Source organism: Mandrillus leucophaeus, unplaced genomic scaffold, assembly GCF_000951045.1.
Source record: "Mandrillus leucophaeus isolate KB7577 unplaced genomic scaffold, Mleu.le_1.0 Scaffold150, whole genome shotgun sequence".
Classification (NCBI taxonomy): domain Eukaryota; kingdom Metazoa; phylum Chordata; class Mammalia; order Primates; family Cercopithecidae; genus Mandrillus; species Mandrillus leucophaeus.
This window is the reverse complement of record NW_012101477.1, coordinates 4,633,551-4,658,301: the sequence shown is the minus strand read 5'-3', so window position 1 is coordinate 4,658,301 and position 24,751 is coordinate 4,633,551. Positions and strand designations below refer to the sequence as shown.

At 44.9% G+C, this 24,751-nt stretch overlaps 2 protein-coding genes across 4 annotated transcripts in view; one reads left to right on the top strand and one right to left on the bottom strand.

Moving 5' to 3' along the window:
* MROH8 (maestro heat-like repeat family member 8) overlaps nt 1-24,737 on the bottom strand; it is a 62,531-nt gene extending 37,794 nt beyond the window's left edge. The window contains exons 1-8 of one of the 2 annotated variants that reach the window (XM_011975005.1): nt 24,349-24,737; nt 19,435-19,556; nt 17,325-17,470; nt 13,595-13,717; nt 5,700-5,779; nt 4,535-4,679; nt 3,518-3,613; nt 754-858 (exon numbers count right to left, since the gene is read on the bottom strand). In XM_011975005.1, coding sequence (XP_011830395.1) covers nt 754-858; nt 3,518-3,613; nt 4,535-4,679; nt 5,700-5,779; nt 13,595-13,717; nt 17,325-17,470; nt 19,435-19,556; nt 24,349-24,635 — 1,104 coding nt within the window. In that variant the 5' untranslated portion in view covers nt 24,636-24,737. The remainder of the gene's footprint in view (nt 1-753; nt 859-3,517; nt 3,614-4,534; nt 4,680-5,699; nt 5,780-13,594; nt 13,718-17,324; nt 17,471-19,434; nt 19,557-24,348) is intronic. The other variant, XM_011975006.1, reaches the window with a different exon arrangement.
* The window catches only part of RPN2 (ribophorin II), a 66,506-nt gene continuing 65,927 nt past the window's right edge, over nt 24,173-24,751 (top strand). The window contains exon 1 of one of the 2 annotated variants that reach the window (XM_011975007.1): nt 24,173-24,495. In XM_011975007.1, coding sequence (XP_011830397.1) covers nt 24,483-24,495 — 13 coding nt within the window. In that variant the 5' untranslated portion in view covers nt 24,173-24,482. The remainder of the gene's footprint in view (nt 24,496-24,751) is intronic. The other variant, XM_011975008.1, reaches the window with a different exon arrangement.

The following is a 24,751-nucleotide window of genomic DNA, read 5'->3' as shown; positions in this document are numbered from 1 at the left end:
AGAGACGGGGTTTCACCATGTTAGCCAGGATGATCTCGATCTCCTGACCTCGTGATCCACCTGCCTTGGCCTCCCAAAGTGCTGGGATTACAGGCGTTAGCCACCGTGCCCAGCCCACAGAAAATTTTAAAAATTAGCCAGGCGCGGTGGCGTGTGGCTGTAGTCCCAGCTACTTGGAAGGCTGAGGCAGGAAGATTGCTTGAGGCCAGGAGTTCAAGGCTGCAGTGAGCTACGATGGCCCCATTGCACTCCAGCCTGAGTGATGGATCAAGACCCTGCCTTGAATAATGATCATAATAATAATGAGATGCCATAGGGGAGATGATTCAGAACTGAGAAGTGAGAGAGAGAAAGAGAAATGTGAGGATCTGAAAAGAGGTGCCATAGTACCATGCTCTGAGTTGCTGGGAGATACTGAAGTCGATTTATTTAAATTTGCCTGCTGTACTCAAATATAATACTATACAGACACTAGGCCACCGTGGGCCTCAGGTATTTTCAGGTTATAGTTACTATATCATTATGTTCCAGCTGTTGTGCTAAGCAATGGGGATGCAAAGATTAATCAACACAGCAACTGGCCCCAAGCTGCTCAGGAGAAGAGCAGATATGAAGACAATGCTAAGTGCTATGATAGTACATGAGCACGAAGGGGACACAGAACCAGCCTGGGGAGTCACAAAGGGGAGGGGAAATAGGCAGAGAGGGAATGGCTTTGGATCTTTCCTCCTCTGCAACTGAAGGGCTGCTCACCTTCAAGCTGAGATGTCTGGATAAGCACTTCAGAACCTGGGTCATACCGGCCGTGGCCCGTTCCCGCTCATGGTCTTTGACTGACTGTAACCAGGGGTCCAAGTGCTGTGAGAAACAAAGGGAGGCTAAATGGCTTATCAGGAAGATTTGGGATACCATCTTTATTGTGTTTAGAAAGAAATGTAGAGAGACAAGTTCCATGTTGCTACTGATCTGAAAATACTTTGCTAAATGCTCTTATAGCTCGGGTGCTATGCCAAGCAAGCCACAAAGACATGGGTGGTGGGTGGTTTGGTTGTTATACAGGAGCTTAGGAGCTTCTTCTTTTTTTTTTTCTTTTCTTTTTGAGATAGAGTCTCGCTCTGTTGCCCAGGCTGGAGTGCAATAGCATGATCTCAACTCACTGCAACCTCCGCCTCCTGAATTCAAGTGATTCTCTTGCCTCAGCCTCTCGAGTAGCTGGGACTACAGGCACCCGCCACCACGCTCGGCTAATTTCTGTATTTTTGTAGAGATGGGGTTCACCGTGTTGGCCAGGCTGATCTTGAACTCCTGATCTCAGGCAACCCACCCGCCTTGGCCCCACAAAGTGCTGGGATTACAGGTGTGAGCCACTATGCCTGGCTAGAGCTTATTTTCTAGACTTATTTTCTCTTCAGCCCAATTCTTCAATTAATTATTCTGTACTTTTGAACGTTTTTAGCCCTTTCAAATCTGCTTTGGAAATAAATAAAGTTAATAACATGCTACCGATATTAAAGTTTAACTCTGAGGACAGCCAGGTGTGGTTGCTCATGCCTGTAATCCCAGCACGGCGGGAGGGATTATACAGATGGAGCCCAGGATTTGGAGACCAGCCTGGGCAACATGGTGAAACCCCATCTCTACAAAAAAATACAAAAATTAGCTGGGCATGGTGGCATGCGCCTGTAGTCCCAGCTGCTCGGGAGGCTGAGGTGGGATGACTGCTTGAGTCCAGGAGCTGGAGACTGCAGTGAGCTGAAATTGCACCACTGTAATCCAGCCTAAGTGACAGAGCAAGATCCTGTCTCAAAAAAAGAAAAAAAGAAAGGCTTGAATTAAGCTGCCAAAGCAGGAAAGTACAAAGTACAATTGGATAGAGAGGAGAAACCCAATCTGGCTGGTATGCTAACGTACAAATAAAAGAGGAATGAGAAATAGTACTAAGGTCAGTTAGGACAAGAATAAATGCCCATCAAAGCATTTAAGAAAATAAGCTAGAAAATAAGCTTCTGAAGCAGCCAAACTACTCAACTGCCTAGGTCTTTGTGCCTTGCTTGTCAGTTAGGACAACAATAAATGCATCATTTGGGTGCAAACGATTAATAATAGCTTAAAGGGTTATTCCTTTCTGGGATATTTATATCTTAAAAAAGGGTAAGAAAAATAAAAACAACAACAGTAAAAAAAGGGTAGGAGAGCAAGATACCTGAACGTAGTCAGTGAATGCCAATGAATCAGCCTCTAGTGATCTCTAGTGATGGAACAGCATATATAGGGACAGGTGCAGGTCAGAGCAGTTGGTCATTGCAATCTTTGAGTACCATCTGGTAGGAAGCTACTTATTTACTAACTCTTTTTTTGTTTTGTTTTTGAGAAGTCATCTTGCTCTACCACCTAGGCTGGAGTACAGTGGCACAATCTTGGCTCACTGCAACCTCCACCCCTGGGTTCAAGCAATTCTCCTGCCTCAGCCTCCCGAGTAGCTGGGACTACAGGCATGTGCCACCACGCCTGGCTAATTTTGCATTTTTAGTAGGGACAGGTTTTCACCATGTTAGCCAGGCTGGTCTCAAACTCCTGACCTCAAATGATTGATTTGCCTGCCTTGGCCTCCCAAAGTGCTGGGATTACAGGCATGAGCCACCATGCCTGGCCTTACTAACTCTTGAGGCTGACCCTTCCCTCATCACTGAATAAAACCCTTCTACGCTAGTAAGGAATAATAAATTTTTTTTTTTGAGACAGAGTCTCTCTCTGTCACCCAGGCTGGAGTGTAGTGCTATGATCTCTGCTCACTGCAACCTCTGCCTCCTGTGTTCAAGTGGTTCTCGTGCCTCAGCCTCTTGAGTAGCTGGGATTACAGGTGTGCACCACCACTCCTGGCTTTTTTTTTTTTTTTTAGTAGAGTCAGGGTTTCGCCATGTTGGCAAGGCTGGTCTCAAACTCCTGGCCTCAAGTGATCCACCCACCTTGGCCTCCCAAAGTGCTGGGATTACAGGCGTGAAACACTGTGCCGCATCCCCAGGAATACTAATTTAAAGAATAATTATAGCAACCATTTAAACAATTTATTGTAGCTGGGTGCAGTAGCTCATGCCTATAATCCCAGCATTTTGGGAGGCTGAGGTGGGAGGATAACTTGAGGCCAAGAATTCGAGGCGGCAGGGAGCTATAATGGTGCCACTGCACCCCAGCCTGGGCAATAGAGCAAGACTGTCTCTGAAAATAAACAAACAATTTATTGAAGGTCATTTATTCAATATTCACAGTAATTATTATCTCCATGTAAATGTGAAGAAATGCAACTCTGAGCAAGCAAATTCCTTGCAGAATTTCTAGAGGGAGGACTTGTAACCAATGAATGGCAGAGTCAGCATTTGAACCCAAGTCTCCGACTCAAAGTTGATAGCTGATACTCTTTACTGTGCTGCCTCTTACATTGAATCCTTCCACATTTTCATCTCCCACTTTCACCAGTTAATAGGAACCATTTCCCATTCTCCCTTGATCTCTTGTTTACCTTAATAATGGTGTCAAGATTTTCCAAATATGGGTCTTTTACCACCAAACTCTGGAGCATCTCAGAGAATGCCTGAAATGTCTGCCTGTAAAGATACTGAAAAGGCACAGGATCAGCAATGCTCCCGCCCCACGTGAGGTTCCCCTAGCATGGGACAGTTGGGAGGCTCTTCATGTGACCCTAAGACTTTACTCAAAGTTGCAGAACCAGTGTAAAGGCACTAGTAGATTGTTTGTGGCATGAGGTAAAAAGGAGTACATGTTCATTTCAAACGGATGCCTCGGCATTAGAGGGATCACAGCTGACTGAGTCTTAACGGCTTAGGGGTCACTAAGATTCTTTAAAGTTGGCTTGTGACTCTTTCTGATATCTTCAAACAGAGGGGAATAAAGTTCTCTTGGGTAACTGCTTGACCAACCAGTTTATTTGCCACTGAAGAAGAGATCAAGGCCTACACATACCCTGCCCTCTGCTTGAAAGTTTTCCCTCCAGACATACCGACACCTCTCTTCTTTCAATTATCACCCCATTATGAAGGCTTTGCCTGACCACCCGTGTGCCTCCCAACCACAGGGCTCTTTATCCTGCTCTTTCCCTGCTTTACATTTTCATAACACTTATTATCAGCTGATATCTTATATTTATGTATCAATAGTTTGTCTCTCTGCACTAGAATGTAAGCTCTGTGAGTGGGACTGGACTGCTGTATTCCTACTGCCTATCATCATTTTTGGCATATGATGATATATGGCATATTGTATGCTTAAATAAACATTAAGCATACAAGCGAGTGCTCCCACCTTATTTTAAAGCCAAAAAGAGGGAAAGAATAAAGGGAAAAGGAAAGAAAACAAAATGAAGGGTTGAAAGAAGCTATCTTCTAATTTAACCACCTATTTTATTTGCCAGATTTAGCTTATGGTTTTTGTCCAGTTTCAAAATATCAAATGCACTCTCCAAAGGCCAAGATCAGTTGACCCTGTGGATGGAAAGTTGCTAAAGCAAAGCATGAGTTACCTCTGTGTTGCAGGTCCCATTGGGCATGATTTCCTGTATCTGGGTGAGAGTCCTTACAGAGGGCAGAGTGATAATACTCTTGATGACAAGACTGAACAACTCAGCTCGATCTTCAGAGCCAAACAGCAAATGGACATCTTGGTAACTAAGAAAAGACAGTTTGGGAACAGCAAGCTGGGAAGAAGGTTTGATTTGATATTGATAAGCAGAGATCAACTAAAAAGGAAAGGGTAGACAGGCTGGTGTACTGTTCTGATGGGAGAGATAAATGGCATAGCTTGTCAGCCTGTTCAGATAAATCTCACAAAAGGTTAGAGGAAGAGTTTTCCCCCAAGAATTTATTGGAGTAATATCCTTCCAGGCTTCCCTTCAGTTCAGCCACAGGGGGAAGCCTGCTACAGTCTAACGTAGTAAGCCACAATTTTCCAAAGCACATTCTGCTGAATGTTCATTTGGGGAATCATGGGTTGAATCTAGTTAAAGAACTTTTTAACCACAAGACTTCTCAGGGCCTTTGATCAGCTTAATCACTACCATATAACTCTCTGAGAGGTAAACAACAGGCAGCACTTCCAAGTTTCTTAGAAGGCGGAACTCTAATGTCATGAAACATATATGGGAGTAACTTCCCGCCAAATATACTTTGGACAAAACTGAACTCCAAAGAGATTCCAATAAAGTCTTTCAGATATGGATAGTAGCATATATGAAATCAGAGTGCTTACTCAAAAACACAGATTTGGCTTCCTCTTTTCTATATGAACAGTTTCCAAAAGTTAAAAATATGGATCATGGCCAGGTGCAGTGGCTCATGCCTCTAATCCCAGCACTTTTGGAAGCTGAGGCAGGTGGATCGCTTGAGGTCAGGAATTTGAGACGAGCCTGGCCAACATGGCAAAACCCCGTCTCTGCTAAAAATACAAAAATTAGCCAGGCATGGTAGTACACACCTGTAATCTCAGCTACTCGGGAGGCTGAGTGAGGCAGGAGAACTGCTTGAACCCAGGGGGCAGAGGTTGCAGTGACTCAAGATCATGCCACTGCACTCCAGCCTGGGGGACAGAGAGAGACTCCATTTAAAAAAAAAAAAGGGTCATGTCAGTTGGACCTGGCATTGGCCCTGAGTGGAACCAAGATGCCTGCGTAAGGGGCATGTGGGCATCACCTGAGATCAGCGATGGTGACAAAGACCTCCTGGCGCACGAGACTGGACAGAGAATGCGGGCGCTCCTCTTGTACCAGTACCTGCAGTGAGAGTTGAGAAAGTACCCATTCATTAGGCCAGTGATGATCAGAGAGTGGGTGGCCAGCAAGAACCACAACAGGTCCTTCAGCCAGCCCTGCTCTTAGGCCCCAGATGCCTGGCAGCAGGACAGTGACAGGGATAGGGGTTTATTCTCTTGAGCCAGACCCCAGACCCTGGCTCTGCCTCTTACCAGCTGTTTGAGCTGACACAAATTATTTAACCTCCTTGTGCCTCAGTTTGCTCATCTGTAAAACCAGAAAACAGTAATACTTACCTCCATGGGGTGGCTGTGAGTACTCACTGAGCAAATTCATGACACCCAGCAGCCCTGTGTAATTGTTAGTGTCTATTATTCGTTCTTTTTATCACCAGGGATTATTTCTAGTTTAGGCATTCTAACTCCTCCTCCACTAAACCAGCCATCTCTCTACAATCACGTCTAATATTCTGAGTTACTTGTCCTGGAAAAAGAACAACTTTCCAAATTACAAACTGGCAGAGGGAAAGCTGCCTTGCTGTGCTGGAGTGATAAGCAAGGGCTTTGGAGTGGGACAGTCCCTGGGCTGCACACTGGCTCTGCCGCTCACTCACTGTGTGAGCCGGAATGTGTCCTTTAATTCCCTGTGCCTGAGTTGCCTTATCTGTACAGAGAAAATGAGCTGATGTAAATGACTGTAGCTGACCGGACGCAGTGGCTCACGCCTGTAATCCTAGCACTTTGGGAGGCTGAGGAGGGTGGATCACCTGAGGTCAGGAGTTCGAAAGCAGGTGCCTACAATCCCAGCTACTCGGGAGGCTGAGGTAGGAGAATCGCTGGAACCCGAGAGGTGGAGGTTCCAGTGAGCCGAAGTCACACCACTGCACTCCAGCCTGGGTGAAAGAGTGAAACTCTGTCTCAAAAAAAAAAAAAAAAAAAAAAAAAGACTGTAGTAGAAGCCTTGCTGGACTGTCCACCAGGCCCCTCTGGGAACTGTCCCCAACCCATAGAAATGGGCACCTCAAAGTTACGTGTCTGCTAGGTTGTTCTGTCCCACTGGCCACAGCTCATCTGTCCCAGAGTAGACACCAAGGTCTATTAGACTCTCTCTGGAATCTGGAACTGGGACACAGAGCTTCAATCTCAGTCTGGATGGTCTTCTAAAGGAAAAAATTTTAAATTTGGAAGCACTGGTCCCTATGAATAAGGCAACTGAGAGGGCCAATTTTGGGGAGAAAAGATGGAGGAGAGGGAGACGGGGTGGGGGCAGGGGGAGAGAGAGAGAGAGAGAGGAGAAATGGAAATTCATACAAAGGAGCAAAAACAAGAGATTGAAAGTTCTCCTTGAGTATGTGGAAGCTATTTATTTTCTAGATTCATTCCCTTCCTGGGTCAGGCTGCTCTTCCTGTAAAGGTGTTCTGGGAAACCCTCAGTGATCCTTAGAACAAACCTCACCTTTTGCGCTTCAGCTGCTTCTAGAGGATTCCTCTTACCTGCAACCAAAAAGATCTCACTAGGAACTTAGGATGCAGGCCAGGCGCGGTGGATCATGCCTGTAATCCAAGCACTTTGGGAGGCTGAGGCAAGTGGATAACCTGAGGTCAGGAGTTCGAGATCAGCCTGGCCAACATGGTGAAACCCCGTCTCATCTTAAAGTACAAAAATTAGCCAGGCATGGTGGTGTGTGCCTGTAGTCCCAGCTACTAGGGAGGCTGAGGCAGGAGAGTCACTCGAACTCGGGAGGCAGAGGTTGCAGTGAGTTGAGATGGTGCCATTGTACTCCAGCCTGGGCAACGAGAGTGAAACTCCATCTCAAAAACAACAAAAAAACTTAGGATGCAGTAAGTGCTCAGTAAACACTACAAGGTTCCCTTTCTGAGTTTTTCTCCTCTTACTTTCCAGCTCTGGTCTGACTCCGATCTTGCTGGTGGGCTGCTGCTTTCTTTCCTTTTTTCCTCAAGGAGCGCATTTATTCTTGTGGCTTTATAGTCTGGAAGGGACGAAGCCTAAGACTCTGTCTTCAGCCCTGACAGCTCTCCCAGGGCTCTACTCGACTGCATCCGGTTATCTCAAGGGCACAGCCACTAACATCCCCAGAATTTTGGCATTAAAGTCAGTTCACTGTGGTCCCCGTGCAAAGAACACAGCTTCCTGTCCTATAATAGTTGTCAATTGTTCCCTTTCCCAGGGCTCACTAAAAAGGTGATTTATGCTTTTTTTCTTTTGTTCAAGCCCTACATCCCATTAGTTATAGCATCAGCCAGCCCCTGCTCTGCACGGTTTCTGTGACTCTCCATTCCTGGAGCCATACACCTTCATGTGGATGAAAGCAGCATCTCTTAGCTGAAGCCCCAGGCTTGCAATCCCCTCTGACTTCAATTGACTTGATCCACTTCTGCCAGAATCATCTTTTCTTTATTTAATCAGTTGGATATTGAAGGTTTATTATTTGTTCACAGTTATGCTAGCCTCTACAGGGAATTCAGAAGTGAGAGGGTATTTTTTGTTAGTAGAGTATGTGTGTAGCAGGAACTTCCTGGGTGACTGCCCAGATCACAGCAATCACCCCTTCTCCCTGGGAATGCCTCCAAAACGCAGGGTGGGACACCCAGAAGTCATATCATTACTACATGATCTTGTCCCCCGGCAAACCTTATTGATGCAGGGTGGGGAACAGACCAGTCTGGGTCAATCACATTTTCTCTTGCAAAATTTGGAATCTTGCAGTCACAGGCACAAAGCAGGAGTTGCTACAGGGTTGAGTCATGGTGATGGTAGCGAAGCCCCTGCCTCTGAGACCTCTGGAGCTGTCCCGGAGCTTACTTTTCTGGAGACTTGTTTAAACCTCTTTCTTAGAGTCTAAGAGAGATATCCCAGCATCTTTTTTTTGTAACTTACTTGAGCCAGAGGTGATTTTTGTTTCTTGCCTGAAGAATCCTAACTAATCCAAACAAAATCAGAAGTTTTGTCTCAAAGGTCTTTTTTTGTTGTTGTTGTTTGTTTGTTTTTTGTGAGACAGAGTCTGGCTCTGTCGCCCAGGCTGGAGTGCAATGGTGTGATCTTGGCTTACTGCAACCTCCGCCTCCCAAGTTCAAGCGATTCTCCTGCCTCAGCCTCCTGAGTAGCTGGGACTACAGGTGCCTACCACCGTGCCTGGTTAATTTCTGTATTTTCAGTAGAGATGGGGTTTCACCATGTTGGTCAGGCTGGTCTCAAACTCCTGACATCAGGTGATCCTCCCACCTCAGCCTCCCAAAATGCTGGGATTACAGACGTGAGTCACTGTGCCCTGGCCTGTCTCAAAGGTCTTAACAAAAGTCGAGTGATCCACCTGGACTAATTTCACCCTAATCCTGCTGTCACTTTATATCCCAGTTGCCACAGCCTGCCTCCCTTCCCTTTCCTTCCTTCCTTTCTCTTTTTCTTTTTTCTTCTTTCTTTTCTTTCTTTCTCTTTTTCTTTCTTTCCTTTGTCTTTTTCTTTCTCTTCTTCCTCTTTCCTTTTCTTTCTCTTTCCTCTTTCTCTCCTTCCTTCCTTTCTCTTTTTCTTTCCTTTTTCTTTCTCTCCTTCCTTCCTTTCCCCTTCGTTCCTACCTTCCCTCCCTCCCTCTTCTTTCTCCCTTTCCCTTCCCTTCCCTCCCTCCCTCCTTCTCTCTCCCTCTTTTTCTCTCCCTCCCTCCTCCTTCTCTCCCTCTTTTTCTCTCCCTCCCTCCTCCTTCTCTCCCTCTCTCTGTCTCCCTTTCCCTCTCTCTCTCTCTTTCTTTAAAGATGGAGGTCTTACTATGTTCCTGAGGCTGGAGTGCACTAGCTATTCATAAGCACGATCATAGCTCACTACAGCCTCCAACTTCTGGGCTCAAGCGTTCCTCCTGCCTCAGCCTCCAGAGTGACTGGGACTACAGGCAGGTGCTACCACACCCAGGCTCTTTTTATTTTTCATGAAAGTTCTCAACATTATATACTGTATATGTTGTATATTTTTATATTACATATTGTATATATTTTACAATATACAATAAACTGTACATATTTAAAGCATACAGTTTGATGATTTTTGATACATGTATATATCCATGAAACCATCACCATCCTCAAGAGAATGAACATTTCTATCACTCCCAAAAGTTTCTTTGTGCTACTTTGTAATTCCTTGCTCCTTCTCCTCCTCATTCAACCTCCACCTCTAGGTTACCGCTGCTCTGCTGTCACTATAGATGCGTTGGCATCTTCTCAAATTTCATATAAATAGAATCACGCAGTATATCCTCTTTTTAAAATGTTTGGCTTCTTTCACTCAGCATAACTATTTTGAGATTGTTCCAAGTTGTAGCATATTTCCATAGTTCCTTTTTATTCTCAAGTAGTATTCCATTATATGGATATACAATACTACAATTTGTTTATCCATTCACCTGCTAATGAACACTTGGGTTTCTTCTAGGGTTTGGCTTTTACATATAGAGGTGCTGTGAACATTTGTGCATACATCTTTGTGTGGACATATGCTTCGTTTTACCTAGGAGTGAAATTGCTGGGTCATATGGTAAGTATATGTTTCACTTTTTAAGAAACTGCCAAATTGTTTTCCAAAGTGGTTGTGTCATTTCACATTCCTGGCAGCAACGTATGAGAATTTTAGTTGCTTCATATCCTTGCCAATATTTGGTATTGCCTTTCTTCTTTATTTTAGCCATTTTAGTAGGTGTATAGTTGAAGCTTACTGTTGTTTTAGTTTGCCTTTCCCTAATCACAATGATCAGCATCTTTTCACGTGCTTATTTAGAAATTTTTGGTGAACTCATGCCTGTCATCCCAGCACTTTGATAGGCTGAGGCAGGCAGATCACCTGAGGTCAGGAGTTCAAGACCAGCCTGGGCTGGTCTCTACTGTGAAACCCTGTCTCTAATAAAGCTGCACAAAATTAGCTGGGTATAGTGGCAGGTGCCTGTAATCCCAGCTACTTGGGAGGCTGAGGCAGGAGAATCACTTGAACCCGGGATGCGGAGGTTGCAGTAACCCCAGCTACTTGGGAGGCTGAGGCAGGAGAATAACTTGAACCCGGGATGCGGAGGTTGCAGTAACCCGAAATTGTGCCACTGCACTCCAGTCTGAGTGACAGAATGAGATTCCGTCTCAGAAAAACAAAAAAAACAAAAAAACAAAAAAGAAAAATATTTGGTGAAGTTCCATAACAATTTTTTCCCCTTCCTTCCACTTTCTGTTGTTGGTTTCCCGGGCTTTTTTTCATTTGGATACTTGGAGCCATGCACTGGTTTGGGTCACGAGCACTGGTAAATGCCTTAAAGTTTTCTTTCTCTATAATGACCCTGGCTTTTTCCTCCTTTTCGGTTCCTCAGCAGAACTGCTTCTCCTCTTGGGCACTTCTCCCCTTGGTTGCTGGGAGCTGTGCTTTTTCAGCACCCCCGTGTGGGCCTGTGGGGACTTTGTAGACTTATGCAATGCTGTAGTGATCCATGCAATTTTCTCATGGATACTAGCTACCTTTAACTCTTCTAGGCTGAATCCCTTGCCAGTCTATACTTTGGTTGACATCTGATGCAGGCATTTTATTACTGGGTGGACAGATTCAAATGCAGAATTCAGTGTGCAATTCAGTGCATTGTTGCTGTTGAGACTTGTATTTGTGGATTTTATGGACTGGCTGGTTGAACCATGTGGCAACCTATTGTTGCCAAGTCTGGTGAAAATAGAGCTCTAGAAACATGCCACTCTGGCTGGGTCCTATGATCCTGCAGTTGCCTATATCCCTTTTCCCAAGGAGTACAGCCAAGTAGAAAGCTGCATTTGGTTTTTGTTTTGTTTTGTTTCTTAAGATGGGGTGTCACTCTGTCACCCAGGCTGGAGTAGAGTGGCATGATCTCGGCTCACTACAACCTCTGTCTCCTGGACTCAGCTGATCCTCCCACCTTAGCCTTCCAAGTAGCTGGGACTACAGACATGCACCACCACACCTGGCTAATTTTTGTATTTTTTTTTAGAGATTGAGTTTTACCACATTGCCCAAACTGGTCTCAAACTGTTTGTTTGTTTGTTTCTTTTTTTCTCTCTTTTTTGAGACAGAATCTCGCTCTGTTGCCCAGGCTGGAGTGCCGTGGTGTCATCTCAGCTCACTGCAACCTCCACCTCCCAGGTTCAAGCGATTCTCCTGTCTCAGGAGAAGCTGAGATTGCAGGCGCCTGCCACCATGCCTGGCTATTTTTTGTATTTTTAGTAGAGACAGGGTTTCACCGTGTTGGCCAGGCTGCTCTCAAACTCCTCACCTCAAGTGATTCGCCCACCTTGGCCTCCCAGAGTGCTGGAATTACATGCATGAGCTGCCGCGTTTTATTGTTAAGTCTGTATTATATCATTCTGTTCTTCTTTTTTTTTTTTTTTTTTTTTGAGACGGAGTCTTGCTCTGTTGCCCAGGCTGGAGTGCAGTGGCTGGATCTCAGCTCACTGCAAGCTCCGCCTCCCGGGTTTACGCCATTCTCCTGCCTCAGCCTCCTGAGTAGCTGGGACTACAGGCGCCCACTACCTCGCCCGGCTAGTTTTTTTGTACTTTTTAGTAGAGACGGGATTTCGCCGTGTTAGCCAGGATGGTCTCGATCTCCTGACCTCGTGATCCACCTGTCTCAGCCTCCCAAAGCGCTGCGCTTGAGCCACCGCGCCCGGTCCATCCTGTTCTTCTTAATGTATTATTTGGAATAGTTCTCAACCTATTTACTTTTTGAAGTGTAGCTACTTACAGATGGATCCTAAACCCTTCAAGGGCAAGGATTAAGGTTTCCAGGAAATGTGTAACCTTTATCAAAGCACCACAGTGTGCTTAATAACTGTCCATTACTTAAAACTGTTAGCTGGTTAGCCTTGAATTATAAAAGCTATCAGTCTAATCAGCCTTATAAATCTGTGATATGAGAAAGAAATACTCATATTCCTGGAGTATGTAAGAAACTTCAACATCAGAATTTTAAAGCTTTAGAGAAACTGAAGGAGACATTTCACAGACGAGAAAACTAAAGCATCAAGAAGTACTTGCTTGAATGCATCAGCTCCTTTGCAAAGCCCTTCTGGATCCTTTGACATGGAACTGACCACTCACTGTCTCCTCTGTGACCCCCATATGCCCATTTAAACTTGTCACAGTCCCTGTGACATTTCATTATACCTTGCTTAGCTGCATAAATAGGGATTTTGTCTTCTTTGTCTTTGTAGCCCAAATTCCCAAGACAGTTCCTGGAACTGTCAGGCACTTAATGAGTGAATGGACGGATGAGTTGGTGGCAGAGTGTGGCTGGAGTAAGTACAAACAGCAGAAAATACGATAACAATAATACAGTCATGTTTCTTAAATGCATCATGTGTGTTAGGTACCAAGGTACATGGCTTATATTTATTTTGAATTTAATGGTCACAATAGCTCTATGAAGTAGATATAGCTATTCTTGTTTTATAGATGAGGAAACTGAGGCATTGAGAAGTGAAGTAATTTCCTACAGTTTCACAGTTATAAAGAGGCAGGGCTGTCAGCCGAACCTAGGCATTTGATTATGGGGACTGTCTGGGAACTACTGCTTGATTCATGAGAATGTAGCACTGGCCTTGCTGAGAAATTCAAATGCTGTTGCTGTCCTTTCTACTCTTCTTTTAATTGATTTTCAAGGGTGATTACATGTGTGGGGTAGCCATGAATACTGCTCTTCCATGTGGAGATACTGATACGAGAAGAGTTCAAGTGAATTGATAACATAGGTGAAGCCACTAAACAAATGCTTCGGCCAAGTCACTGAATTTATGTGATCCCAGTCATTTGTGATAAGGTCATAATACTTACATTTAAGGTATGCACAATGTCTGCTATATGGCTGTGAATGAATGATTCTGTGGTTTCATCATAAGGTAAAGCTCGGCTGAGAGAAGACAGAGATCCTAGGAATGTCAGCTTTTCAAGTTCACCCTGAATTTGTGGAAAAATGATAAAAATATAATTATATGTTATAATCTTATTTGAATAACTGTGAAGAGCTTTTGAAAAGTTTCTTGGAATGCTTTAAATATCTGACATCTCTTTCAATCCAATATCAGTCTTTTATTACAAGGAATGAGTAAATTATGGAAGATGTCAGTGAAATTCCTTGTCTACTGGCCCTGCCTTGCTTTGGGACCTCAGCTCTCCTCTCAGCTTCTTGTTCCACCCTGGCTCTCCCCACTCTTAGTCTTTGCTTTCTACCTGCCTGTCCTGGGTAGTGCTGCCTGATTAAGCTTCCTAGGCTGGGCACAGTGGCTCTTGCCTGTAATCCCAACATTTTGGGAGGCCAAGGTGGACAGATCACTTGAAGTCAGGAGTTCCAGACCAGAGTGGCCAACATGGTGAAATCCTGTCTTTACTAAAAATACAAAACAGGAGCCAGGCATGGTGGCACGTGCCTGTAGTCCCAGCTACTCGAGAGGCTAAGGCACGAGAATCACTTGAACCCGGGAAGCGGAGGTTGCAGTGAGCTGAGACAGCGCCAGTGCACTCCAGCCTGGGTGACAGAGTGAGACTCCGCCTCGAAAACAAAAAAGCTTCCTAAAGGTGACCTCTCTGATTCTGTTACTTCTAGTTCTTTCGATATCATTAAAAATTCATTATTTTGCCTTTAAAATTTCCTATTAAAATCCAAGTTCTGATTGGAAGAATAAAATCTCTGAGTATTAACATTCTCTTTTTCTTTTTTCTTTTATTATTATTTTTTAAAGACAGGGTCTTGCTCTGTTGCCCAGGCTGGAGTGCAGTGGTGTGATCTCAGCTCACTGCAGCCTCAACCTCCTGGGCTCAAGCAATCCTCCCGCCTCAGCCTCCCAAGTAGCTAGGACCACAGGCACGCACCACCACGTCCAGCTAATTATTTGTATTATGTTGCCCAGGCTGTTCTCAAACTCCTGAGCTCAAGTGACCCGCCTGCCTTGGCCTCCCAAAGTGCCGGGATGACAGGTGTGAACCACCATGCCTGGCCTCTCTTTTTCTTTTTTTTTTTGAGATGGAGTCATGCTCTATCACCCAGGCTGGAGTGCAATGGTGTGCCTGGGTTCAAATGATTCTCCTGCAGCAGCCTCCCAAGTAGCTGGGATTATAGGCATGTGCTACCATACCCAGCTAATTTTTGTATTTTTAGTAGAAATGGGGTTTTACCGTCTTGGCCAGGATGGTCTCGAACTCCTGACCTCAGATGATCCGCCTGCCTCGGCTTCCCAAAGTACTGGGATTACAGGTGTGAGCCACTGCACCCGGCCTCTTTTTCTAATTATTTATATAAAACCTATTTATCGTAGAACCTTTTTTTTTTTTTTTTTTTTTTTTTAAGACAGGGTCTCACTCTGTCATCCAGGCTGGAGTGCAGTGGCAAGATCACCGCTCACTGCAGTCTACATCTCCTGGGCTCATGGGATCCTTGTACTTCAGCCTCCCGAGTAGTTGGGACTACAGGTGCGCTTGAACCTGGGAGATGGAGATTGCGGTGAGCCAAAATGTGCCACTGCACTATAGCTTGGGCAACAGAGCAAGACTCTGTCTCAAAAAAGAAAAAAAAAATCTCTATATATCTTAAGACTTGGAGAATGCGTTTGCTCCTGAAGCAGGGTCCAGTGTCCTTTCTCTTTTTTCTTTTGAGACAGAGTCTCACCCTGTTGCCCAGGCTGGAGTGCAATGGTATCGCCTCGGCTCACTGTAACCTCCGCCTCCCAGGTTCAAGCTATTCTCCTGTCTCAGCCTGCCGAGTAGCTGGGATTACAGGCGCCCGCCACCACGCCCGGCTAATTTTTTGTATCTTTAGTAGAGATGGGGGTTTCACCATGTTAGCCAGGCTGGTGTTGAACTCCTGATCTCGTGATCCGCCCGCCTTGGCCTACCAAAGTGCTGGGATTACAGGCGTGAGCCACTGCGACTGGCTGGTCCAGTGTCCTTTCTAAGTGTATCTACAAATCACATGAATAAATTGCTATCATGGCACTTGCGATCCTCCAACATAATGACCTTCTTATTAATCTATCTCCCTGATTGACTGTGGAATCAGCTCAAGGCAGGGAATGGGCTTTTTTTGTTTCGATTCACTGCAGCGATCCAAGCCCTTCATTAACTACAAAGAAATCGAAAGAAAACCATGCTGATATGAAGTATAATGATTAGCTGAAGTCAAAAGTGAAGGCCAACATGCTGACTTTAAATGTTTTACTTTTATTTTTCATTGGTATTCTACATAAAGAAAATGTACAGGTCGCTGGATTTTCACAAACCAAAAAACACCCTGTAGCCAGCAACAGATTATTACCAGCATTCCTGAAGTCTCCCTCATCCTCCTTCCAGCGGAGCCTCTGTGTGTATGTGTGTTTCTTTTGTGTGTGTGTGTGTGTGTGTGTGTTGGTAAATTGACAAACTATGGTTGTATATATTTAAGTGGTACAAAGTGATAACATGATTTTTAAAAAAGTATCATACAGTAAAACTGATTTTGGTGGGGAGCACATGGTTCCATGTGTTATAACACACACATACACATGTGTAACCATCACCACAATCAGGATACGGAACAGTTCCACCATCCCCTAAATTTCCCTCCTGCTATCCCTTTTTAGTCACACCCTCTCCCCACCCTAATTCCTAGGAATCACTGATCTGTTCTCCATCACTATGGTTTTGTCTTTTCAAGAATGTCACACAACTGGAATCATACAGTCTATAACCTTTTCTGATTGGTTTCTTTCACTCAACACAATGCCTCTGCGATTCATCTCTGCTGTTGTATCAATAGTTCCTTCCTTTTATTGCTGAATAGTATTATACTTTTTGAGACAGGGTCTTGGTCTGTCTGTGGCCCAGTTTGTTTACCTGTGAAAAGTCTGTAATCTTACTACTCCAACTTCTTCCCTGCATCTAGCACAGTGCCTTATAAATGGTAGCTGTTCATTCATTACTTGTTGATTGGGTGAATGGGACTTAAAAGCCATAGAGGACTGGGCACAGTGGCTCATGCCTGTAATCCCAGCACTTTGGAAGGCCAAGGCAGGTTGACTGCTTGAGGTCAGGAGTTCAAGACCTGCTTGGCCAACATGGTAAAACCCGTCTTTACTAAAACTACAAAAATTAGCTGGGCAAAGGTGGCACGTGCCTGTAATCCCAGCTACTCAGGAGGCTGAGGCAGGAGAATCGCTTGAACCTGGGAGGCAGAGGTTGCAGTGAGCTGAGATCGTGCCACTGCACTCCAGCCTGGGCGACAGAGTGAGATACTGTCTCAGAAAAAAAAAAAAAAGTCTAAAAAAAAATAAATAAAAAGGTCAGCAGTAGTTATTTGAGGAGACTGGAATTAGAGAAGACCAGCTTTTAATTTTTATTATGGTTTTGTTTTTACATTAATTTCATAACGTATAAGGTATAAATATATGTAAATATATGTATTATAAATATAAATATAAACATGTTTTATAACCTATAATATAAAATTATTTGCATAATCGAGAAATAATATGTTTAAAATATTTGTTAAATGGAGGAATAAGTTGGATAACTCATAAAAATTGCTTGTGCATACCTTTAGCTCACCACTGAAACCCCTCTGGATGGACTGGATCAGCTTGTCAACAATGGCCTCATTGAGCGGGTCCTGTCGGGTCAGGTGTCTGGGGCTGTCTGACAGGGGCTCACAATGGAGTCCAGGGATGTCAGGGATGTCCAAGTCTAACATTGAAAAGAAAGACACTGGATGATGCCTCCATACTATGTAAAGTGATGAGGTTTAAGTGATGAGATCTGGCTCTCACCTTTGCTACTTGCCCTATGACCTTAACCAAGTCCCATCCTATCTCCTAGATTCAGTTTTCTCAATTATAAATTCAATGTTCTCTAAGGGCCTCCTAAGCTACAAAAGCCTTTGGGACTGAGCTGTAGCAGAATGGTTAAGGGCACGGACTTTAAATCTCAGTTTGAGACTAATTTGACTCTTGGCTCTACCACTTACTACTTGCATGACCTTTATCAAGTTAGTTTGCCTCCTGAAACCTGTTTCCTCATCTGTAAAACAAGGTTATTATAACAATTAAATGAGGTAATACATGCAAAGAACTGATCCCAGTAGTACTTCCCCTTTAACACCTCTTTCATCTGAAGATTTTTACCATTTTTTTTTTTTTTTTTTTTTGAGACAGAGTCTCACTCTGTTGCTCAGGCTGGAGTACAGTGGCGCAATCTTGGCTCACTGCAACCTCTGCCTCCTGGGTTCAAGCGATTCTTGTGCCTCAGACTCCCAAGTAGCTGGGATTACAGGCATATGCCACCACCCCCGGGTAATTTTTGCATTTTTAGTAGAGACAGGGTTTCGCTATGTTGGCCAGGCAAAGTCTCAAACTCCTAACCTCAGGTGATCCACCCGCCTCGGCCTCCCAAAGTACTGGGATTACAGACGTGAGCCACCGCGCCTGGCCACTACTCGACTTTTGTATTTTTTGATTTCTTGAATGCCTCTTCTGCAAACTCTACCCACTTCCTGCCATACTCCTATCATCCACTAATTGCAATAATTGAAGCCATGTTCTCATTCTGATCTTTGCACGGGCTGTTCCTTCTGCCTGAGTTTTTCTCCTTCTTCCCCCCCACCTTCCCTTATCTATCTTTGCCTTGCTAACTCCTACTCATCCTTCAAGTCGCAGCTCCAGGATGCCTTTCTTGTATCCCTTTTTGCCCATTTTGGCTACGTATCCCCTAGTCACTAATAAACCGCTCTATATCCACTCTGGCTCCCCTAGCCCCATCACACTGATTACACTGAGTTCCATTTGCCTGTTCATCCATAGGTATACTGTGTCTGTTCTGTTCGATGCTGTATCTCCAGCTGCTAGATTTAAGCTTAGAGCTCAGGAGGGCTTCATTAAGTATTTGCTGAATGAATGTGTGAATGAATGAAGGTAGTTCTTCAAACACACCAGGATCTTTCCTGTGTCATGCACATGCTGTCCCGTCTATCTGTAGTACTCCCTATACTCTATCTGTAATACTCCCTATACTCACATGAGTTACTCTGATATCTTTCAGGCCTCCTTTAGGTTTAAATACCGCTTGCTGTCTCATACAGGTGTTCTCTGACAACCAGAGTTTCAAGTAGGTTCCTACTGCCCTTATTTTTGGTGTCAGCCTGTTCTTCCATACTGCTTACTACAAGTTGTAATTACTTCAGTGACTGACTGTTTACTCTTTTTGGTCTCTTCTCTGCATAATAATGTAAGTTCTATGAGGGCAGTGACCATGTCGGTCATGTCCACTGTTGTATTCCCAGCTCCTGGTACTCAATAAATGTTTTGTAGAATGAAAGTTATTCTGAAGCCCAATCCAGATCCCACCTTCTGCATGAAGTCCTCCCACTCCAAGGCATCCCACGCTGCCCTTTCCCTCCTCAGAATCCCTCAAGCACTCAGACTCTTCTGCAGAACTCAGGACCAACCTTAGTTTCCTGGACATCACGAACCATGTATGTCATCTTATTTTGCCAACCGTATTTTAAGGTCTCAAAGTCAGGGACCAAATTCATCATCAAAGTCTAGTCAAGGGCTGGTCACCCATCAAGTACTCAATCAATATGTCTTGGCCCAAGTTGAAAATAGATTCTCTTTTCCCCTCCCCTCCCCTTTCTAGTCCTTTCTCTTTTTTACCTGTCAGTTCAATGCTACTGGAGCCTTTTTTAATAGTCTCTAAGTTGCTCAGCTCCAAATCCACACTTCCTGAATCATTGTCATAGGCATAAGGGATCACTACTTCTTCCTGCCTACAGATCCTAGGAGAAAGAGAGGATGTGAAAAATTAGTTTTCCAGGACTGCTTCTGTCTCATCATTCATTTGAAAGCCTAAATGTCACTTTTTGAGAGAGGCATTTATTCAGCACCAATCTAGACTAAGTAGCTCCCACCATCCTGGTCCCACAGTTACCTTCTTATTTTTTTCATAGTATTTAACCATTACCTGCAATTACCTTGTTCATTTGCTATAAACTCCATTAAAGAGAAACCTTGTCTACATGGTCACCGTTGTATCCCCAGTACCTAGCATGTTGTCAGTCTCATTACGAGTGAATGGACAGGTAAGAAATACTATGCTGCTGTTAAAAACAACGTTGGGTGTTGGTGGCTCACGCCTATAATCCCAGCACTTTGGGAGGCCAAGGCGGGCAGATAACCTGAGATCAGGAGTTTGAGACAAGCCTGGCCAACATGGCGAAACCGAGTTTCTACTAAAAATACAAAAAATAGCTGGGTGTGGTGGCGCATGCCTGTAATCCCAGCTACTTGGGAGACTGAGGCAGGAGAATCGCTTGAACTGGGAGGTGGAAGTTGTAGTGAGCCGAGATTGTGCCACTGCACTCCACCTTGGGTGACACAGCGAGACTCCATCTGAAAAAACAAACACACACACAAAAACCAGATTGAGGTAGAACACCTCGCCAAACTCCCTCTATCCTCCTTAACCTTTCTTTTTCTTTTTACCATAGCATGTAACACCTTCCAATATATCTTTCACTTATTTATGGTGTTCATTGTTTGTCATTTATTTCCTCCTGCTAAAATGTAAACTTCATGAGGGCAAGAATCTTTGGCTGCTTTGTTCATGAATGTATCCTAGGAGTCTAGAACAGTGACATACAGAAGTGCTCAACAATTACTGGTAGAGTGAATGACTGAGCAGGTCTCTATTTACTGAATGTTTAGCATAGATTAATGAATGAAAAAGCAAGCTGTCAAACAATGGATATGACACTTTTTATTAAAACAAAACAATATTTTCACAAAAGTAATTAAGTATATGTCTATATACACAGAAACACACACACACAAATGCTGGTATACGTGAAAAAAAAATGTATGGAGGGTGGGCATGGTGGCTCACTCTGTAATCTCAGCATTTTGGGAGGATGAAGAGGGAGGACTGCTTGAGCTCAGGACTTTGAGACTAGCCTAGGCAACACGGTGAGACCTCATCTCTACAAAAAAGTAAAAAATTAGCTAGGTATGGTGGCATGTGCCTGTAGTCCTAGCTACTCAGGAGCTGAGGCAAGAGGATCCCTTGAGCCCAGGACTTTAAGACTGCAGTGAGCTATGATGGCACCGCTGCACTCCAGCTTAATTGACGGAGAGAACCTGTCTCTAGAAGAAAAACAAAAGCAAAAGCACTACTTATGGAATTCATTTTTTTAAATTATTTTTAATTTTTATTTTTTTTTGACACAGAGTCTCACTTTGTCGCCCAGGCTGGAGTGCAGTGGTGCAATCTCGGCTCACTGCAACCTCTCTGCTTCCTGGGTTCAAGTGATTCTCCTGCCTCAGCCTCCCAAGTAGCTGGGATTACAGGTGCCCGCCACCACGCCCGGCTAATTTTTATATTTTTAGTAGAGACAGGGTTTCATCATGTTAGCCAGGCTGGTCTCAAATTCCTGACCTCAGGTGATCTGCCCACTTTGGCCTCCCAAAGTTTGGAGATTATAGGTGTAAGCCACCGTGCCCAGCCAGTAAAACAATTTTGGAAGGAAACCCCAAACCAATGAAGTTTGAACCTTGTCCTGTATGCATATATTTCTTTAATAAAAAATGAGTTCATTAAAAACAAACCCTCTAGAAGCAGAATGGTTGTGTTGTATGGTAGATTGTATAACTGACTTCTTAAGACGCTTACTGGCCACGTGCTATGTTTCATGCCTATATTCCCGGTGCCTTTGGGAGGCTAAGGCGAAAGAATTGCCTGAGACTACGAGTTTGAGACAAGCCTGGGTAACATAGCAAAATCCAATCTCTACAAAAAATTTAAAAAATCTGATCTCTACAAAAAATTAGCTGAGGGTGGTGGCATGTGCCCGTAGTGCCAGTCACTCAGGAAGCCAAGGCAAGAGGATCCTAGAGTCCAAGAGTTGAAGGTGGCAGTGAGCTATGATTCCATCACTGTACTCCAGCCTGAGTGACAGATACAGACCTTGCCTCTTAAAAAACAACAACCAGTGGCTCACGCCTGTAATCCAAGCACTTTAGGAGGCTTAGGTGGGTGGATCACTAGATGTCAGGAGTTTGAGACCAGCCTGGCCAACATGGTGAAACCCCGTCTCTACTAAAAATACAAAAAAAATTTCGCTGGGCAGTGTGGTGGCGTGCACCTGTAATCCCAGCTACTCGGGAGGCTGAGACAGGAGAATCGCTTGAATCCAGGAGGCGGAGGTTGCAGTGAACTAAGATTGTGCCATTGCACTCCAGCCTGGGTGACAGAGGGAGACTCTGTTTCAAAACAAACAAACAACAACAAAGAAGCTGTCAATCTGTTTCCAAAATGGTTGTACCACTTTACATTTCCATCAGCAGGATATGAGAGATCCTGTGCTCCACATCCTTGCCAACATTTGTTATTGTTGGTCTTTTTCTTTTTCATTAGTCAGGTGTGGTGGCTCCCATCTGTGGCCCACAGCTAGTCACTAGGACCACAGATGCAAGCCACCACATCTGGCTAATTAAAAAATTTTTTTGTAGAGGCAGGGTCTTGCTGTGTTGCCCAGACAGGTCTCGAACTCCTGGACTCAAGTGATCCTCCTACCTCAGCCTCCCAAAAGCTCTGGGATTATAGACTGAGCCACCATTCCTGGCTGCATATGCTAAGTCTGTGGTGTAAATACTCCCATCATGGCCAAAATCAAGCTACCGATACTACCTTGGGAAGAGATGTGCAATGGCATACCGTCATATATGTCCATCACACAGTTTCAACAGATATAAGCAACCACAAAAGCACAGAAAATGTAAAATGTAGTGAAATAATTAGGAAATAATGAGTTTTGTTTTCAATATAGTTTATTTCATCCTAAGTTGATATAATTTTCTAAATGGCTATATTTAACCAATTTGCAAAATTACTGAAAATTTAACAATGGTGTCTCTCAAGACAGTATGAGACAACTCCAGCACACCACTGGTTGGTTGTCTTATTCTTGAGTTGGGAGAATTCTTTATATATTCTACATCAGCACTGCCCAATGGAACTTTCTGCGATAATGAAGATGTCCTATACTTTTGAGCTGTCAAAACTGATATCCACTAGCTATCTGTGGCTACTGAGCACTTGAAACGTGGCTACTACAAATGAGAGACTGAATTTTAAATTTTACTTAATTTTAATCCATTTAAATTCAAATTTAAATATCCACATAAGGCTAGTGGCTATCATAATAGACACACAGAAAGAACTGACTCTCTCCCATGTGGGATAACATTTGGGACAATAATAACGTTAATAAGAGTTATATTGTGCATACTTTATACGTTCATAAAACTGTAGTTAAAAGCACAGATTCTGGAGTCAGACTGCCTAGGTTCAAATCTGTTTCCTTCTCTTTAAAATGGGATTAGCCTGTAATCTCAGCACTTTGGGAGGCTAAGGCTGGAGGATCGTTTGAGCCCAGGAGTTCCAGACCAACCTGGGGAACAAAGCGAGATGTGGTATCTACCAAAAATAATTTTAAAAGATTAGCTGGGCGTGGTGGCGCGTGGCAGCAGTCCCAGCTACTTGGGAGGCTGAGGCAGGAGGATCGCTTGAGCCCAGGATGTCGAGGCTGCAGTAAGCTATGATCACACCACTGCACTCCAGCCCAGGCGACAGAGCAAGATCCCGTATCAATAAAAAAGGAAAGAAAAGAAATAATGTTTGTAGAGCCCTCGGCACAGTGTCGGGTTATACTGTAAACATTCAGTAATTGGCGCTAGTTATTAGAGCGGTGTTCCTGGGTGAGCCACTTCCGTGATGAGCCTGTAAAACTGGCCTAATATGTTCTCTATGAGTTACTGCATTGCTCTGCAAATCAGATAAAACGTCACTCGTAGGTCAGTTATTAACAACCCAAGGGATAATCTTTGGAAAAAACTGACATAATTTTCTTTCTTTTTTTTTGGTGAGACGGGGATTTATTCTTGTTGCAAAGGCTGGAGTGCAATGGCGCAATCTCGGCTCACCGCATCCTCCGCCTCCGAGGTTCAAGAGGTTCACTTGCCTCAGCCTCTCGAGTAGCTGGGATTACAGGCAAGTGTCACCACGCTCGGCTAATTTTGTATTTTTAGTAGAGACGGGGTTTCACCGTATTGCCTAGGCTGATCTCGAACTCCTGAGCTCAGGTGATCCGCCCGCCTCGGCCTCCCAAAGTGCTGGGATTACAGCCTTGAGCCACTGCGCCCGGCCAGAAACTGCCACAATTTACTAGAGGGGGGAAAAAAAAAAAAAAAAAAAATCCCTTCTAAGCTATCCCCTCCTGTCGAGACCCTTCCTTTTCCTTTAAAATGGGCCGGGCAGCAGAAAGACGAGTGAGTGACAGCAGATTCGCCAATCAGAAGCGGCCCCGTCTCGGGCCCACCCCGAGGCCTGGCCCAACCACGTCCCGGTAGCTCCCGGAATAGGAGCGTTGCGAGAAGGTCGGTTCCAAGTGGGCCTGGGCGCGGGGGGGAGGCGGGTCTGTCCTCGGGAACTGCAAGGGCCTGTGCGCGGGAGGACTGAGATCCCGGCCGCGGCTGCTGGAAGCGTCGAAGTTCAGCGGGGCCGCCGACACTGACCTGTGCTTAGAACTCATCCTGGCCCGCAGAGCCTGCCGCGAGTCCCTGGCGTCCCCTGTGGCGGGCTCTTGGAGCCACTTTCCCGAGCGGAAGTCAGCCTGCGGCTCGGACTCCGGCGGGATCTGCTCGGAGGAATGGCGCCGCCGGGTGAGGAGTTGCGCGTGGCTTATCGATAGGGCCCCACGGCCGGCACTCTTTGGGGAGAGGGTTGTCGCCCGCGGGAGGCTACTCGTCGCCGCTCGAGAGCCGGCCAGGCGGGATCCCCTTCCCCTGCGGGACAGGGGCATGGGCACAAGCTCTGGCTGGGGCGCTGTCGGGTCGAGGGTCCGAAGGAGGGCTGCGAGCTGGTGGGAGTGCCCGCGACCTGGAGGGGTTGGTGCCTGGGGGAGGGGTGCAGCGCGGA